At 39.5% G+C, this 16,677-nt stretch overlaps 1 protein-coding gene across 1 annotated transcript in view; it reads left to right on the top strand.

Annotated features, from left to right (window-relative positions):
• Nucleotides 1-2,977: 2,977 nt before the first annotated feature.
• Nucleotides 2,978-16,677, top strand: part of LOC132494769 (coiled-coil domain-containing protein 150-like) — a 31,394-nt gene continuing 17,694 nt past the window's right edge. The window contains exons 1-3 of the mRNA XM_060105963.1: nt 2,978-3,304; nt 14,752-14,880; nt 16,206-16,372. Coding sequence (XP_059961946.1) covers nt 2,978-3,304; nt 14,752-14,880; nt 16,206-16,372 — 623 coding nt within the window. The remainder of the gene's footprint in view (nt 3,305-14,751; nt 14,881-16,205; nt 16,373-16,677) is intronic.

Below are 16,677 nucleotides of genomic sequence, written 5' to 3'. Positions count from 1 at the left end.
TTAGGAGCAGCTGCATTTGTGACCTTAATTTAGAGATTATTTAAAGGTTTTGTTTGTTTTGTTTTAATAAATTTTTATTGAACTGTAAAATATTGTACAGAAAAGTACACAGGATACAGTTAATGGATTTTCACAAACTAGAGGTAACCATGTGACCGGCACACAGAATATTCCCAGCACCCAGAACCCATTTCATAGCCTTTTTCAGTCACTGTCCCCCAAGATGTTACTATCCATCATCCTGACTTCTAATACCCCAGATTAATTTTTGAACTTTATATAATAATACAGTATATAGTTTCTGTGTGTCTTGTTTCTTTCACCCAGCATTATAATTGAGAGATCCATCCATGTTGATTGTTGTTGTACTTCTTTGATTTGAATTGCTTCATGGAATTATATGAATATTATTAAGGGCGCTGTGCTGAAATTATCAGTTTTATGAATGTATTTTCATACTTCTAGTCAAAATACATAACTCTGGCAGTTTAGGTTGTTTCAACTCTGTAGCTCATTTCAAACTTTGGGGTAACATTGTAGGCTTGTCCTACTTTATTTCCAACTTATCATTTGTATCAAAGAAGAAAAAACCTAGGAAATTTATTAATAACATTAATTTAGAATACTTGCATTATAAAACACATAAAAATAAGTTCCGGGCTTCCCTGGTGGCGCAGTGGTTGAGAGTCCGCCTGCCGATGCAGGGGACGCGGGTTCGTGCCCCGGTCCAGGAAGATCCCACATGCCGCGGAGCGGCTAGACCCGTGAGCCATGGCCGCTGAGCCTGCGCATCTGGAGCCTGTGCTCCGCAACGGGAGAGACCACAACAGTGAGAGGCCTGTGTACCACAAAAAAAAAGAAAAAAGTTCCTTCTCATCCATTTCTTAGGTGTCTCACAGTTTCTATAGTGTTATGTTTTTATAGTTTTATATTAGAAAATATATGTAAGGGGCAATATTAGGGTAGGAGATTAAGAAGTACAGACTACTGTGTATAAAATAAGCTACAAGGATATATTGTACATTACATGGAATATAGCCAATATTTTATAATAACTAAAAATGGAGTATAATCTTTAAAAATTGTGAATCACTATGTTGTATAGTTGAAACTTACATAATATTATAAATCAACTCTACCTCAATTTTTAAAAATATGTATCTATATATATTTAGATCATTTGAAACAGTAAGAGGATATGACCTTGACCTAAATACTGGTATTTCCGAGACTGCCTGGTAAGCTAGCTGTGGAAGCTACTTGGATTTTAATGACACAGAAACATCAGATCTCTGAGGGCAGCAGGATTTATTTGCTTCTGTGTTCTTCCCCATTTCAGTGTCCTGAATTAGAAATTCTTCCAGAAAAGAAACCCAGTATAAAAAGTAAAGTGCTTTATAGATGAGAACATGCCATCTGACAAGTTTCAGGGCATTTTATTGAGTACTCTGAGGCTGGGGGTAGCGTAAGTTACCTGAGAAATATTGTGGAATAAGGATATTCTGTGTTTTGTTTGAAGAGAGGCAAATCGAAAATTCTTGAGTGTTCATCAGTATTTTCCACTGAGTTCTAAGGTTAACAGCAGTTTGCTTACGTTTAAAATGAGAATAAGTGTTGCATCAATACCTCTCTTTAGAGGCAGCCATTCTAATTCTGAACCTTAAGTGAATACACTTAAGGGGGAGCCATGGAACATGTTTTATACTGTACACTGTGGAAAAGAGCACCAGAAACAGGCAAAGATGAGAAAAAGGATTCTGCTGATGGAACAAGAGAGATTTCCTAAGACAAAATGTGTTTTCATGTAGCCTTTCTAAAAAAAACTAAGTGTTAGCACTCAAATTTTAACAGTTCTTGAAAACAATCAGTGGCTACAACCAAGAGGAGTTTGCCCTTCAGAGGTGGGAAACAAGGAAAGATACTGAGAGAGGAAAAAGTTGATTTAAATAAAAAATTTTGGATGAATTTTTTTCTGATTCAGAGATAGGCTCAGTAATGTTAATTGTCGATTTGTATTGAGAGGGTTGGGAATAAGAGGAAGAAAATGTAGAAAAACACACAATTTGGAGATTTGTGAATAAATATTAATGATTTTATTCCCCAAAATCATCTTTTCTTTAAAGTGAAAGATGTGAGTAGTCAGCTTTATGAGTTAGTTTTCAAATAATAATTCAGCCTATAAGAATTCTGTTAATTCAACTTTCGTAATTCTCTGTGGGTAAACACAAGACTCTTGTCTCCTTACATATTGACAATTCTAATTATCCGTACTCAGAAAGGGTTTTGAATACTAGATACCACAATTTCTTTAAAATTGAAATATTTTACCCACAAAGTCTCACTGTTATATTCATGAGTCATGTTAATTTGGAGTTTCCATAAATGCTACAAACCAAATGAATTATCTCAGTACATGTATAGGGCTATAGCCTATTTTATTTGTTGAAATAGCTATTTTAGTTGAAGTAGCATCATTAGAAAAACAGGATCGCTTTTTACAAGTTTTAAGGATTTTCTGTGATTTTTTTCTGCAAAACTTGTGACATCTTATTTTTTTCTGTTTTGGAGTGTGTGTGTATATATATATATATATATATATATATATATATATATATATTTCTTTAATGAGACTTGTTTTTTTATTCTTCTGTTTTCCCTCTAGATAAAAGTTAAGCAGCTAGAAGAACAACTACATTCTTTTACTGAAACCAGTTCAATGTGTCTTCTAATGGAATGCTGCTAGGGTTCTAACAATCTGACTATACTGGTAAAGGGGACCTCATTAGATATGCTTTGTTTCTTCATGAGGACATACTTTACACTAGTATTTTCTTCATTCTGAAAGCAAAGGAACACATTTTAAAGTATATCTTCCATCCCAGCTTCATTTAGAACATTGTGTTGTTTCTCATAGTAAAGGGGACACTCACTGAAAAATAATTCTAGGTTTAGTTGATTTTGTCTTTTTAAATTGCTGATGCTTCCAAGAAGAAGGAAGTCTCCAGAGAGGCCTGCATCTTCAATATTACTTGAAAGCCATAGGCCCCGTGTCAACAATGTAAAGGAACGAAGTTCATCAGTTGTTTTTCCCAGTGTTAGGCCAAACCCTACACACCATGTGACCTTTGCACCTACCCTGACTTCTGTGAGGTCTTCTCAGGAGATTGGAGACTCTGGTATCTCTCTAAAGACTCTTTTGAATGCCATTAAAACCATGGAGGGAAGACTGGAAGGTAAAATAGACATTCTTGCCTCAAGACCATTAAAAAATGATGAGTCACCAAATTTTCTTCACCGGGATTCGGTAAGTAAAGGCCACAAATTAAATCATAAGGAAATTTCAGATTTATACAACAATGAAGAAAAGTAGTAACATCTAGAAAGATAACGTTTGGAGGTGTGAGTAACAACAAGGAAAGAACTTCTTCACAAACAGGAAAAACTGATGTTGTAGATCAAAACCATCATTCTGGCTATTGCATACTTAGTTTTTGATTTGGACACAGAAATATTTGGCTTAAGAGTAACCATTGAGATTTTTAATCTAATTTTCACTTTAAAAATTAATGCTAATAGTCTTAACATTTACAGTAAAATGGGTAAAGCCTGATTTTCAAGTAGAAATACATAAATAGAAGCCCTGAGAACTTGAACACTGGAAAATACTTCCCAAAGAAAACTTACTAGAGCATCCATCTTTGTTTGGTATTTAAAAATAGAAAGTACTATAGCTTGTCTTCTAGAGTTAACTACAATTTAGACCCTTTCTGTAAGCACTTTTGCTAGTGGCCTTTTCATTTTTGTAAATAACTTATAAGCACTGGTAAAATTATAAAAACTATATTCTTCCTAATGTACTTTTCTAGAACAAAATCCAATAGGTTTTCAAAACCTTATAAGTGAGCATCTTTTGTACTATTCTTGAATCCTTACAGAAGACGTTAAAGTATTTTTAATGTTACAGGTTAAAAGTTATAAGGAAGTATAATATTGAGGAAGATGTGGGGAAAAGGCATTCTTCTTTGCTGCTTTTGGAGTGCCCTGTTCCTATGGAGGACAATTTGGTTTTGTTTATCACTTTACACCCACAGTTGTACTTTTTCCTACAGATACACTAGCTTGTACATAAGGCATGTTTACAAGGTTACTTTCTGAAGTATTGTTTGTTATTAGCAAAAGACTAGAAACAACCAAAATTCCATCAGTAAGAGGCTGGCTAAATAAATCATGGTATATCCATAGTTTGGAATACTGTTTGAAGATAATTATCTTAATCATAACATATCTATTATTAGGTTAAAACAGGCAAGGTTCAGAAGAGTATTTTACTATTTGTGTGCAAAAGGGTTGGGGCGATGAAGTATACATATGTATTCACTTTTGAATAGAGTCTCTAAAATGAATCGTAATAAATTGGCAACATTATTTTCAAGGAAGGAAACTGGGTGGCTGGGAGATTTTTCACTTTATCCTTTTGTACCTTAAGAGTAATGTGAATGTGCTACCCATCCAGAATAATTTTATGAACAGTGTTTATTTTCAACAGAAGTAAAAGTAGACAAAGGATGGTCTTTTCAACAAATGTGCTAAAGCAATTGGGTATCATATGCAGAAACAAAAAAACAAAATACCTTTGATCCATACCTCTTACCATATATAAAAATTAACTCAAAATGGATGAAAGCCCTAAAGGTAAAACCTAAAACTTTAAAACTTCTGAAACATAGGATGAAACCATTGTGATCTTGGATTACACAAAGGTTTCTTAGATTTGACATCAAAACCATGATCCATAAAGGAAAAACTGTAACATTAACAACGTATGCTCTTCAAAGACATTGTTAAGAAAATGAAAAGCTACAGGCTGGGGGAAAAAACATTTGCAAATCACATATCTGATAAAGGTCTTGTCTCCAAAGTTTATTAAAAACTCTCAAAACTCACTAAGAAGAAAAAACAATCTGAAAAAAAAAAGACGCAAAGTATTTTATTTATTTGGTGAACACACGTTTCACCAAAAAAGATATATGGATGATAAATAAGCACCTGAAAAGATGTTAAACATCAGTCATTAGGGAAATGCAAATTAAAACTGCAGTGAGATACTACCACACACTATTAGAATGTCTAAAATTGAAAAACTGATTACCCCAAGTGTTAGTGAAGATGTGGAGGAACTCTCATACCTTGCTGAAGGGAATGTAAAATCACTCGGCCACTCTGGAAAATAGTTTGGTAGTTTCTTTAAAAGTGAGACAGGCCCCCGGAGGAAGATGGCGGAAGAGTAAGACGCGGAGATCACCTTCCTCCCCACAGATACATCAGAAATTCATCTACACGTGGAACAACTCCTACAGAACACCTACTGAACGCTGACAGAAGACCTCAGACCCCCCCCCAAAAGGCAAGAAACTCCCCACATACCTGGGTAGGGCAAAAGAAAAAAAGAATAAACAGAGACAATAGGATAGGGACGGGACCTGCACCAGTGGGAGGGAGCCGTGAAGGAGGAAAGGTTTCCACACACTACAAGCCCCTTCGCGGGCAGAGACTGCAGGTGGCGGAGGGGGAAAGCTTCGGAGTAGCGGAGGAGAGCACAGCAACGGGTGTGGAGGGCAAAGCGGAGAGATTCCGGCACAGAGGATCGGTGCCCTCAGGCACACACCAGCCCGAGAGGCTTGTCTGCTCGGCCGCCGTGGCGGGCGGGGCTGGGAGCTGAGGCTCGGGTATCGGCTTTCAGTCGGAGCGCAGGGAGACGACTGGGACTGGCGGCAGGAAGAGCCTGAAGGGGTTAGTGCACCACGGCTAGCCCGGAGGGAGTCCGGGGAAAGGGTCTGGAGCTGCCGAAGAGGCAAGAGGCTTTTTCTTCCCTTTTGTTTCCTGGTCCGCGAGGAGAGGGCATTAAGAGGGCTGCTTGGGGAAGCGCCGGAGACAGGCGCGAGCCGCGGGTAAAGGCGCGGACCTCAGAGACGGGCGTGGGATGCTGGGGCTGCTGCTGCCACCGCCGCCGCCGCGGGGCCTGTGTGCGAGCGCGGATCACTGTCCGCCCGGCCTTCCGGGGGGCCTGTGCACCCCACCACTGCCGGGGTCCGGGGACCCGGGGACGGCTTTTCCGGGAAAGCCCACGGAGCGCCTCGGGCTGCTGCAACGTCACGCCGGCCTCTGCCGCCGCAGGCCCGCCCCACACTGCGCGCCCCTCCCTCCCCTCTGCCTGAGTGAGCCAGAGCCCCCGAATCAGCGGCTCCTTTAAACCCGTCCTGTCTGAGCGAAGAACAGACGCCCTCCGGCGACCTACATGCAGAGGCGGGGCCAGGTCCAAGGCTGAGACCCGGGAGCTGTGAGAGCAGAGAAGAGACAGGGAAATCTCTCTGTGCAGCCTCGGAGGCAGCGGATTAAAGCTCCACGGTCCACTTCATGTGCCCTGCGTCTGTGGAGTGCATGAATGGACAGCGAATCATCCCAAATTGAGGAAGTGGACTTTGAGGACAAGATTTAAGACTTTCCCCCCTTTTCCTCTTTTTACAACGAATTATCCCAAATTAAGGAGGTGGACTTAGAGAGCAAGATTTCAGACTTCTTGCCCTTTTCCTCTTTTTACAACAAATTATCCCAAATTGAGGAGGTAGACTTGGAGAGCAAGATTTTTTATTTTTCCCCCCTGCTCTCTTTTTGTGAATGTGTATGTGTAATCTTCTGTGTAAGATTCTCTCTGTATAACTTTGCTTCCACCATATGTCCCAGCGTTCTATCGGTCCGTTTTTTTTTTTCAATAATTACTTTTTAATTTTAATAATGCTACTATATTTCATACTTTATTCTATTTTACTTTACCTGCTCTTTCTTTTTTCCTACCTTCCCTTCCTCCCTCCCTCCGCTCCTCCTTTCCTTTTTTTCCTTTCCTCCCTCCCTCCCTCCCACCCTTCTTCTTTCCACTTTCTTTTTCTTTCCTTCCTCCCTCCCTCCCTCCCTCCCTCCTGTCTTTCTTTCTTTCTTTACTTCCTCCCTCCCTCCCTTCTTCCATTCACTCTTCCTTTTGCTTCATTCCTCCCTCCCTCCTTTCTTTCCATCCTTCCTCCCTCCCTCCCTCCCTCCTTTCTTTCTTTCTTCCCTTCTTCCTTTCTTTCCCCCTCTCTTTCTTTCTTCTACTAATTCTTTCTTTCTACTTTTTCTCCCTGTTATTCTGAGCCGGGTGGATGAAAGGCTCTTGGTGCTGCAGCCAGGAGTCAGTGCTGTGCCTCTGAAGTGGGAGAGCCAACTTCAGGACACGGGTCCACAAGAGACCTCCCAGCTCCACATAATATCAAGCAGCAAAAATCTCCCAGAGATCTCCATCTCAACACCAGCACCCAGCTTCACTCAACGACCAGCAAGCTACAGTGCTGGTCACCCTATGCCAAGCAACTAGCAAGGCAGGAACACAACCCCACCCATTAGTAGAGAGGCTACCTAAAAACATAATAAGGCCACAGGCACCCCAAAACACACCACCAGACGTGGACCTGTCCACCAGAAAGAAAAGATCGAGCCTCAACCAACAGAACACAAGCATTAGTCCCCCCCACCAGGAAGCCTACACAACCTACTGAAACAACCTTAGCCACGGGAGACAGACACCAAAAACAACGAGAACTACGAATCTGCAGCCTGCAAAAAGGAGACCCCAAACACAGTAACATAAGCAAAATGAGAAGACAGAAGAACACACAGCAGGTGAAGGAGCAAGATAAAAACCTACCAGACCTAACAAATGAAGAGGTAATAGGCAGTCTACGTGAAAAAGAATTCAGAATAATGATGGTAAAGATGATCCAAGATTCTATTTCCCAGATCCAAAATCTTGGAAATAGAATAGACAAAATGCAAGAAACAGTTAACAACGACCTAGAAGAACTAAAGATGAATCAAGCATCGATTAAAAACGCAATAAATGAAATGAAAAATACTCTAGATGGGATCAATAGCAGAATAACTGAGGCAGAAGAACGGATAAGTGAGGTGGAAGATAAAATAGTGGAAATAACTGAGGAAGAGCAAAATAAAGAAAAAAGAATGAAAAGAACAGAGGACAGTCTCAGAGACCTCTGGGACAACATTAAACGCACCAACATTCGAATTATAGGGGTTCCAGAAGAAGAAGAGAAAAAGAAAGGGACTGAGAAAATATTTGAAGAGATTATAGTTGAAAACTTCCCTAATATGGGAAAGGAAATAGTTAATCAAGTCCAGGAGGCACAGAGAGTCCCATACAGAATAAATCCAAGGAGAAATACGCCAAGACACATATTAATCAAACTGTCAAAAATTAAACACAAAGAAATCATATTAAAAGCAGCAAGGGAAAAAAAACAAATAACACACAAGGGAATCCCCATCAGGTTAACAGCTGATCTCTCAGCAGAAACTCTACAAGCCAGAAGGGAGTGGCAGGACATAATTAAAGTGATGAAGGAGAAAAACCTGTAACCAAGATTACTCTACCCAGCAAGGATCTCATTCAGATTTGATGGAGTAATTCAAACCTTTACAGACAAGCAAAAGCTGAGAGAGTTCAGCACCACCAAACCAGCTTTACAACAAATGCTAAAGGAACTTCTCTAGGCAAGAAACACAACAGAAGGAATGTACCTACAATAATGAACCCAAAGCAATTAAGGAAATGGGAATAGGAACATACATATCAATAATTACCTTAAATGTAAATGGACTAAATGCTCCCACCAAAAGACACAGAGTGGCTGAATAGATACAAAAACAAGACCCATATATATGCTGTCTACAAGAGACCCACTTCAGACCTAGAGACACATACAGACTGAAAGTAAGGGGATGGAAAAAGATATTCCATGCAAATGGATATCAAAAGAAAGCTGGAGTAGAAATTCTTATATCAGACAAAATAGACTTTAAAATAAAGACTATTAGAAGAGACAAAGAAGGACACTACATAACGATAAAGGGATCGATCCAAGAAGAAGATATAACAATTGTAAATATTTATGCACCCTACGTAGGAGCACCTCAATACATAAGGCAAATACTAACAGCCATAAAAGGGGAAATCGACAGTAACACAATCATAGTAGGGGACTTTAACACCCCACTTTCACCAATGGACAGATCATCCAAAATGAAAATAAATAAGGAAACACAAGCTTTAAATGATACATTAAACAAGATGGACTTAATTGATATTTATAGGACATTCCATCCAAAAACAACAGAATACACATTTTTCTCAAGTGCTCATGGAACATTCTCCAGGATAGATCATATTTTGGGTCACAAATCAAGCCTTGGTAAATTTAAGAAAATTGACATTGTATCAGGTATCTTTTCCGACCACAATCCTATGAGACTAGACATCAATTACAGGAAAAGATCTGTAAAAAATACAAACACATGGAGGCTAAACAATACACAACTCAATAACGAAGTGATCACTGAAGAAATCAAAGAGGAAATTAAAAAATACCTAGAAACAAATGACAATGGAGACACGACGACGCAAAACCTATGGGACGCAGCAAAAGCAGTTCTAAGGGGGAAGTTTATAGCAATACAATCCCACCTTAAGAAACAGGAAACATCTCGAGTAAACAACCTGCACCTAAAGCAATTAGAGAAAGAAGAACAAAAAAACCCCAAAATTAGCAGAAGGAAAGAAATCATAAAGATCAGATCAGAAATAAATGAAAAAGAAATGAAGGAAATGATAGCAAAGATCAACCAAACTAAAAGCTGGTTCTTTGAGAAGATAAACAAAATTGACAAACCATTAGCCAGACTCATCAAGAAAAGAAGGGAGAAGACTCAAATCAATAGAATTAGAAATGAAAAAGGAGAAGTAACAACTGACACTGCAGAAATACAAAAGATCATGAGAGATTACTACAAGCAACTCTATGCCAATAAAATGGACAACCTGGAAGAAATGGACAAATTCTTAGAAATGCACAACCTGCCAAGACTGAATCAGGAAGAAATAGAAAATATGAATAGACCAATCACAAGCACTGAAATTGAAACTGTGATTAAAAATCTTCCAACAAACAAAAGCCCAGGACCAGATGGCGTCACAGGCGAATTCTATCAAACATTTAGAGAAGAGCTAACACCCATCCTACTCAAACTCTTCCAAACAATATCAGAGGAAGGAACACTCCCAAACTCATTCTATGAGGCCACCATCACCTTGATAGCAAAACCAGACACGGATGTCACAAAGAAAGAAAACTACAGGCCAATATCACTGATGAACATAGATGCAAAAATCCTCAACAAAATACTAGCCAACAGAATCCAACAGCACATTAAAAGGATCATACACCATGATCAAGTGGGGTTTATTCCAGGAATGCAAGTATTCTTCAATATATGCAAATCAATGTGATACACCATATTAACAAGTTGAAGAAGAAAAACCATATGATCATCTCAATAGATGCAGAGAAAGCTTTCGACAAAATTCAACACCTATTTATGATAAAAACCCTGCAGAAAGTAGGCATAGAGGGAACTTTCCTCAACATAATAAAGGCCATATATGACAAACCCACAGCCAACATTGTCCTCAATGGTGAAAAGCTGAAACCATTTCCACTAAGATCAGGAACAAGACAAGGCTGCCCACTCTCACCACTCTTATTCAACCTAGTTTTGGAAGTTTTCGCCACAGCAATCAGAGAAGAAAAGGAAATAAAAGGAATCCAAATTGGAAAAGAAGAAGTAAAGCTGTCACTGTTTGCAGATGCCATGATACTATACATAGAGAATCCTAAAGATGCTACCAGAAAACTACTAGAGCTAATGAATGAATTTGGTAAAGTAGCAGGATACAAAATTAATGCACAGAAATCTCTGGCATTCCTAAACACTAATGATGAAAAATCTGAAAATGAAATCAAGAAAACACTCCCATTTACCACTGCAACAAAAAGAATAAAATATGTAGGAATAAACCTACCCAAGGAGACAAAAGACCTGTATGCAGAAAATTATAAGACACTGATGAAAGAAATTAAAGATGATACAAATAGATGGAGAGATATACCATGCTCCTGGATTGGAAGAATCAATATTGTGAAAATGACTCTACTACCCAAAGCAATCTACAGATTCAATGCAATCCCTATCAAACTACCACTGGCATTTTTCACAGAACTAAAACAAAAAATTTCAAAATTTGTTTGGAAAAACAAAAGACCCCGAATAGCCAAAGCAATCTTGAGAACGAAAAACGGAGCTGGAGGAATCAGGCTCCCTGACTTCAGACTATACTACAAAGCTACAGTAATCAAGGCAGTGTGGTACTGGCATAAAAACAGAAAGATAGATCAGTGGAACAGGATAGAAAGCCCAGAGATAAACCCACGCACATATGGTCAACTTATCTTTGATAAAGGAGGCAGGAATGTACAGTGGAGAAAGGACAGCCTCTTCAATAAGTGGTGCTGGGAAAACTGGACAGGGACATGTAAAAGTATGAGATTAGATCACTCCCTAACACCATACACAAAATAAGCTCAAAATGGATTAAAGACCTAAATGTAAGGCCAGACACTATCAAACTCTTAGAGGAAAACATAGGCAGAACACTCTATGACATAAATCACAGCAAGATCCTTTTGGACCCACCTCCTAGAGAAATGGAAATAAAAACAAAGATAAACAAATGGGACCTAATGAAACTTCAAAGCTTTTGCACAGCAAAGGAAACCATAAACAAGACCAAAAGACAACCCTCAGAATGGGAGAAAATATTTGCAAATGAAGCAACTGACAAAGGATTAATCTCCAAAATTTATAAACAGCTCATGCAGCTCAATAGCAAAAAAACAAACAACCCAATCCAAAAATGGGCAGAAGACTTAAATAGGCATTTCTCCACAGAAGATATACAGACTGCCAACAAACACATGAAAGAATGCTCAACATCATTAATCATTAGAGAACTGCAAATCAAAACTACAATGAGATATCATCTCACACCAGTCAGAATGGCCATCATCAAGAAATCTAGAAACAATAAATGCTGGAGAGGGTGTGGAGAAAAGGGAACACTCTTTTTTTTTTTTTTTTTTTGCTGTATGCGGGCCTCTCACTGTTGTGGCCTCTCCCGTTGCGGAGCACAGGCTCCGGACGCGCAGGCTCAGCGGCCATGGCTCACGGGCCCAGCCGCTCCGCGGCATATGGGATCCTCCCAGACCGGGACACGAACCCGTATCCCCTGCATCGGCAGGCGGACTCTCAACCACTGCGCCACCAGGGAGGCCCGAAAAGGGAACACTCTTGCACTGCTGGTGGGAATGTGAATTGGTACAGCCACTATGGAGAACAGTATGGAGGTTCCTTAAAAAACTAAAAATAGAACTGCCATATGACCCAGCAATCCCACTACTAGGCATATACCCTGAGAAAACCATAATTCAAAAAGAGACATGTACCAAAATGTTCATTGCAGCTCTATTCACAGTAGCCCGGAGCTGGAAACAACCTAAGTGTCCATCATCAGATGAATGGATAAAGAAGATGTGGCACATATATACAATGGAATATTACTCAGCCATAAAAAGAAATGAAACTGAGCTATTTGTAATGAGGTGGATAGACCTAGAGTCTGTCATCCAGAGTGAAGTAAGTCAGAAAGAGAAAGACAAATACTGTATGCTAACACATATATATGGAATTTTTAAAAAATGTCATGAAGAACCTAGGGGTAAAACGGGAATAAAGACACAGACCTACTTGAGAATGGACTTGAGGATATGGGGAGGGGGAAGGGTAAGCTGTGACAAAGCGAAAGAGAGGCATGGACATATATACACTACCAAATGTAAGGTAGATAGATAGTGGGAAGCAGCCGCAGAGCACAGGGAGATCAGCTCGGTGCTTTGTGACCGCCTGGAGGGGTGGGATGGGGAGGGTGGGAGGGAGGGAGTTGCATGAGGGAAGGGATGTGGGAACAGATGTATATGTATGACTGATTCACTTTGTTATAAAGCAGAAACTAATAAAAAATAAATAAATAAATAAATAAAATAAAATAAAAGTGAGACATACTACGACCATACAACCCAGCCATTCCACTCCTATGCATTCACCAAAGATAAATGAAAGCATATATCTACACGAAGATCTGTATACAACTGCCCAGAGCAGCTCTACTTGTAACAGCTTAAAACGAACAACTCAAGTGTTCAGCAGAACACTATTCAGCAACAGAAAGGAAGAAGTATTGATATATAAAGAAGAGTGAGTGAATCTCACAATAATTTTGCTGAGTGGAAAATCATTCAAAAATTAGTACATAAAATATGATTTCATTTATATAAAATTCTAGGAAATAAAAGTGAATTGATTGTGACAGAAAACAGGTCAGTGGTAGCATTGGGCGGATGTGTAGGAACAGGGAGATATAGAAGTGGGGGAAATTACAAAAAGGCATAAGGGAACTTTTGGGATAATGGAAGTGTTCATTATCATGATTATGGTTTATACATATATCAAAATTGTACACTTTAAATATACATAGTTTATTGTATTTCAACTATATCTCAGTAAGGCTGTTTTAAAAAACGTGAATGTATTATACTAAAATTAATTATTTTTAAATGTTTAAAATAACATTCTTGAAATGACAAAAACAGTATCGATAGAAAACAAATTACTGGTTGCCAGGGGACATGGGATGAGTTTGGGGGAGGGTGTGAACACAGAGAAGTAGCACAAGTGAGTTCTTTGCAGCAGTGGAGCAGTTCTGTATCTTGATTATCGTGATCACAGGAATATGTGCATGGGGTCAGATTACATAGAGCTGTGTGCATGTGTGCATACACAGATGAATGCAGGTTAAAAAAAAATGGTGAAGGGCTTCCCTGGTGGCGCAATGGTTGAGAGTCCGCCTGCCGACGCAGGGGACGCGGGTTCGTGCCCCGGCCCGGGAAGATCCCATATGCCGCGGAGCGGCTGGGCCCGTGAGCCATGGCCACTGAGCCTGTGCGTCCGGAGCCTGTGCTCCGCAACGGGAGAGGCCACAACAGTGAGAGGCCCACGTACTGCAAAAAAAAAAAAAAGTGAAAATTGTAAGTTTTGTAGTCTAGTTAATCTCATTAAATTCAATTTCCTGGTTTTAATGTTGAACTACAATATAAGATGTCATCATTAGAAGCAGGGAAAAGAGTGGATGGGGACTCTGCACCAGTTTTGTAAACTCCTGTGAGTCTGTATTTCAAGATAAAGTATTTTTAAAAGAGTAGTATTTAGAATAGTATGATGAATCTGAAACAACTGTGTAGATATAGTAAAAGTATTTCAGAGATATAAAATTCTAATACTTCTAATTAGGATTAGGACACTATTTAGAACACTTCTGTAACACTATTTTCTTGACACTATTTAGTACTTATTCACCTTTGCTTTTATGATATTAATTTACTTTGTATTTTCAAATTCTGTGATAATCAGTTTCTCCCCCGTTTTTCATCTTAGCATCATTGTCTTATCTCCCTTACCTTCATTCTGCGCTTTCACAGAGATTGACATATATTAGAGATTTGCCCATGTTTATTAACAGATTTTTTTTGTAGTTTTAAGGGGAAAAGCAGCTACTAAAGCTAGTTTTTATTTACAATAATATATAAGCATATTTAATTAAACATTTTAAATTTGGTTTCTAAACTGCTGTGTCTTATTCTAATTGCTGATTGACTGTGCTTTGGGAGAATCATTTATCATTTCTTTTTTTCTACTAAGGTGAAATCCAGTCTTGAAAAGAAAGCAGGGGAGCTCTCACGAGTTGTGAAGGGTCGTGCTGCAGCCCTGAAAGAGAGTCAGAAGTTGAAACATGACCTCAAAGCTTTGGAGGACAGGGAGAACAAGAAGGCAAGACATCAATCCTTTCTGAAGTCTGTTACTGAAATGAAGCGCTTCTGAAATTTTTCATGAGCCATATTCTTTCTTTTCTTGCTACCTTTATTAAAAAAGAATGAGGATTGGGCTTCTCTGGTGGCGCAGTGGTTGGGAGTCCGCCTGCCGATGCAGGGGACACGGGTTCGTGCCCCCGCCTGGGAGGATCCCACGTGCCGCGGAGTGGCTGGGTCCGTGAGCCATGGCCGCTGGGCCTGCGCGTCCGGAGCCTGTGCACTGCAACGGGGAGAGGCCACAGCAGTGAGAGGCCCGCGTACCGCAAAAAAAAAAAAGAATGAGGATTGATCAGAGGAGGATTTTTTTTTCCTAAAGAAAGGATACCTTTAGAAGAGCTCTAAGATATTTCCTTTAAAAATACATGATTTGGGCTTCCCTCGTGGCGCAGTGGTTGAGAGTCCGCCTGCCGATGCAGGGGACACGGGTTCATGCCCGGGTCCGGGAAGATCCCACATGCCGTGGAGCGGCTGGGCCCGTGAGCCATGGCCGCTGAGCCTGCGCGTCCGGAGCCTGTGCTCCGCAAGGGGAGAGGCCACAACAGTGAGAGGCCCACGTATAGCAAAAAAAAAAAAAAAAAAAAAAAAAACATGATTTAACTCCCAATGTTTTTTTTTCTTCCTGTCTTAAAATAACCAAAAGTCCTATTTTTTTTCTGTTGAAACACATCTGACCTTGGTAATAATAACCACCTACTTATGTATTATTAATGTGATATAACACTGTTAAGATTTTATGTTAAGTCAAATTACCAAATGCTTTCTGCTTAACAGTGTGTGTACTTAGTGGGAAGAGAGGTAACATCCCAAAATTTATGACAGCAGGTGCTAGATTTTGCCCCTCTGAAGAGGGCTGTGAGTCACATCATTCTTCAGCAGCTTCCACTTATGGTCCTCTTTCCTCAGATAATTCTGATGGGCTTCAAATGTGTTATCTTCTTCTGACCCCATGATAAGATAGCTGAGGAGGGCTAGCACAGGCCAGTCTGGGACCACCTCTAGCCCCAAGAAGCTGTTGGTCCTTATGTCTCTAGTTAATATATGTGCTGTGACACGACAATAGTTAGGATGCACTGCAGAGTTCTTCATAGGATTCATATGCTCTAGGGTCTAGTTTTCTCAAAGTCAGAATAACTTAAGAAACAAAATAAATATAAAATATACTTTAATTTTACCTCTTAGCATTCTACCAGACCTGGTTTCCATACTCTTCTAGAAGTCATGGGACTCAGCAGAAGAATAACCAGAAAGGATCAAATATCTTTGTCTTATTTCATTTTCTATTAGGTGGGAAACTTTCAGCGACTGGCAGAAGCTAAAGAAGACAACTGCAAAGTTACAATCATGTTGGAGAATGTGTTGGCTTCTCACAGTAAGATGCAAGGCGCTCTGGAAAAAATGCAAATAGAGCTTGGGCGGAGGGATGCAGAGATTGCAGGCCTCAAGAAAGAAAGGTACCAGAGATTATTCTTCTGTCTTTGTACTTGTATTTTTCTGCTGCCTTGCAGTAAAGAACAAAGTGCAGTCAAGAAACAGTCATTTTCTATTGATTCCCTTGTGAAAATAAAGTAGTAAAATGGTATTTAAAGAACTAGCAAATTCAGGAAAATCTGGAATTATAAATAAAAATGATATCCAAAAATTCTCATATTTTGTAGTGATGTAAATAAGTATGTATTCTAGAAATTCATGTGATATATGCTGTTTTATCCTTGCTGTTTTCTACACCATTTATACCTGCCCTTGGGTCTACGGAATG

The sequence above is a fragment of the Mesoplodon densirostris genome, chromosome 8 (genome assembly GCF_025265405.1).
Source record: "Mesoplodon densirostris isolate mMesDen1 chromosome 8, mMesDen1 primary haplotype, whole genome shotgun sequence".
NCBI lineage: Eukaryota > Metazoa > Chordata > Mammalia > Artiodactyla > Ziphiidae > Mesoplodon > Mesoplodon densirostris.
Note: the sequence above shows the minus strand (reverse complement) of the source record. Positions and strands in the feature narration are given on the sequence as shown.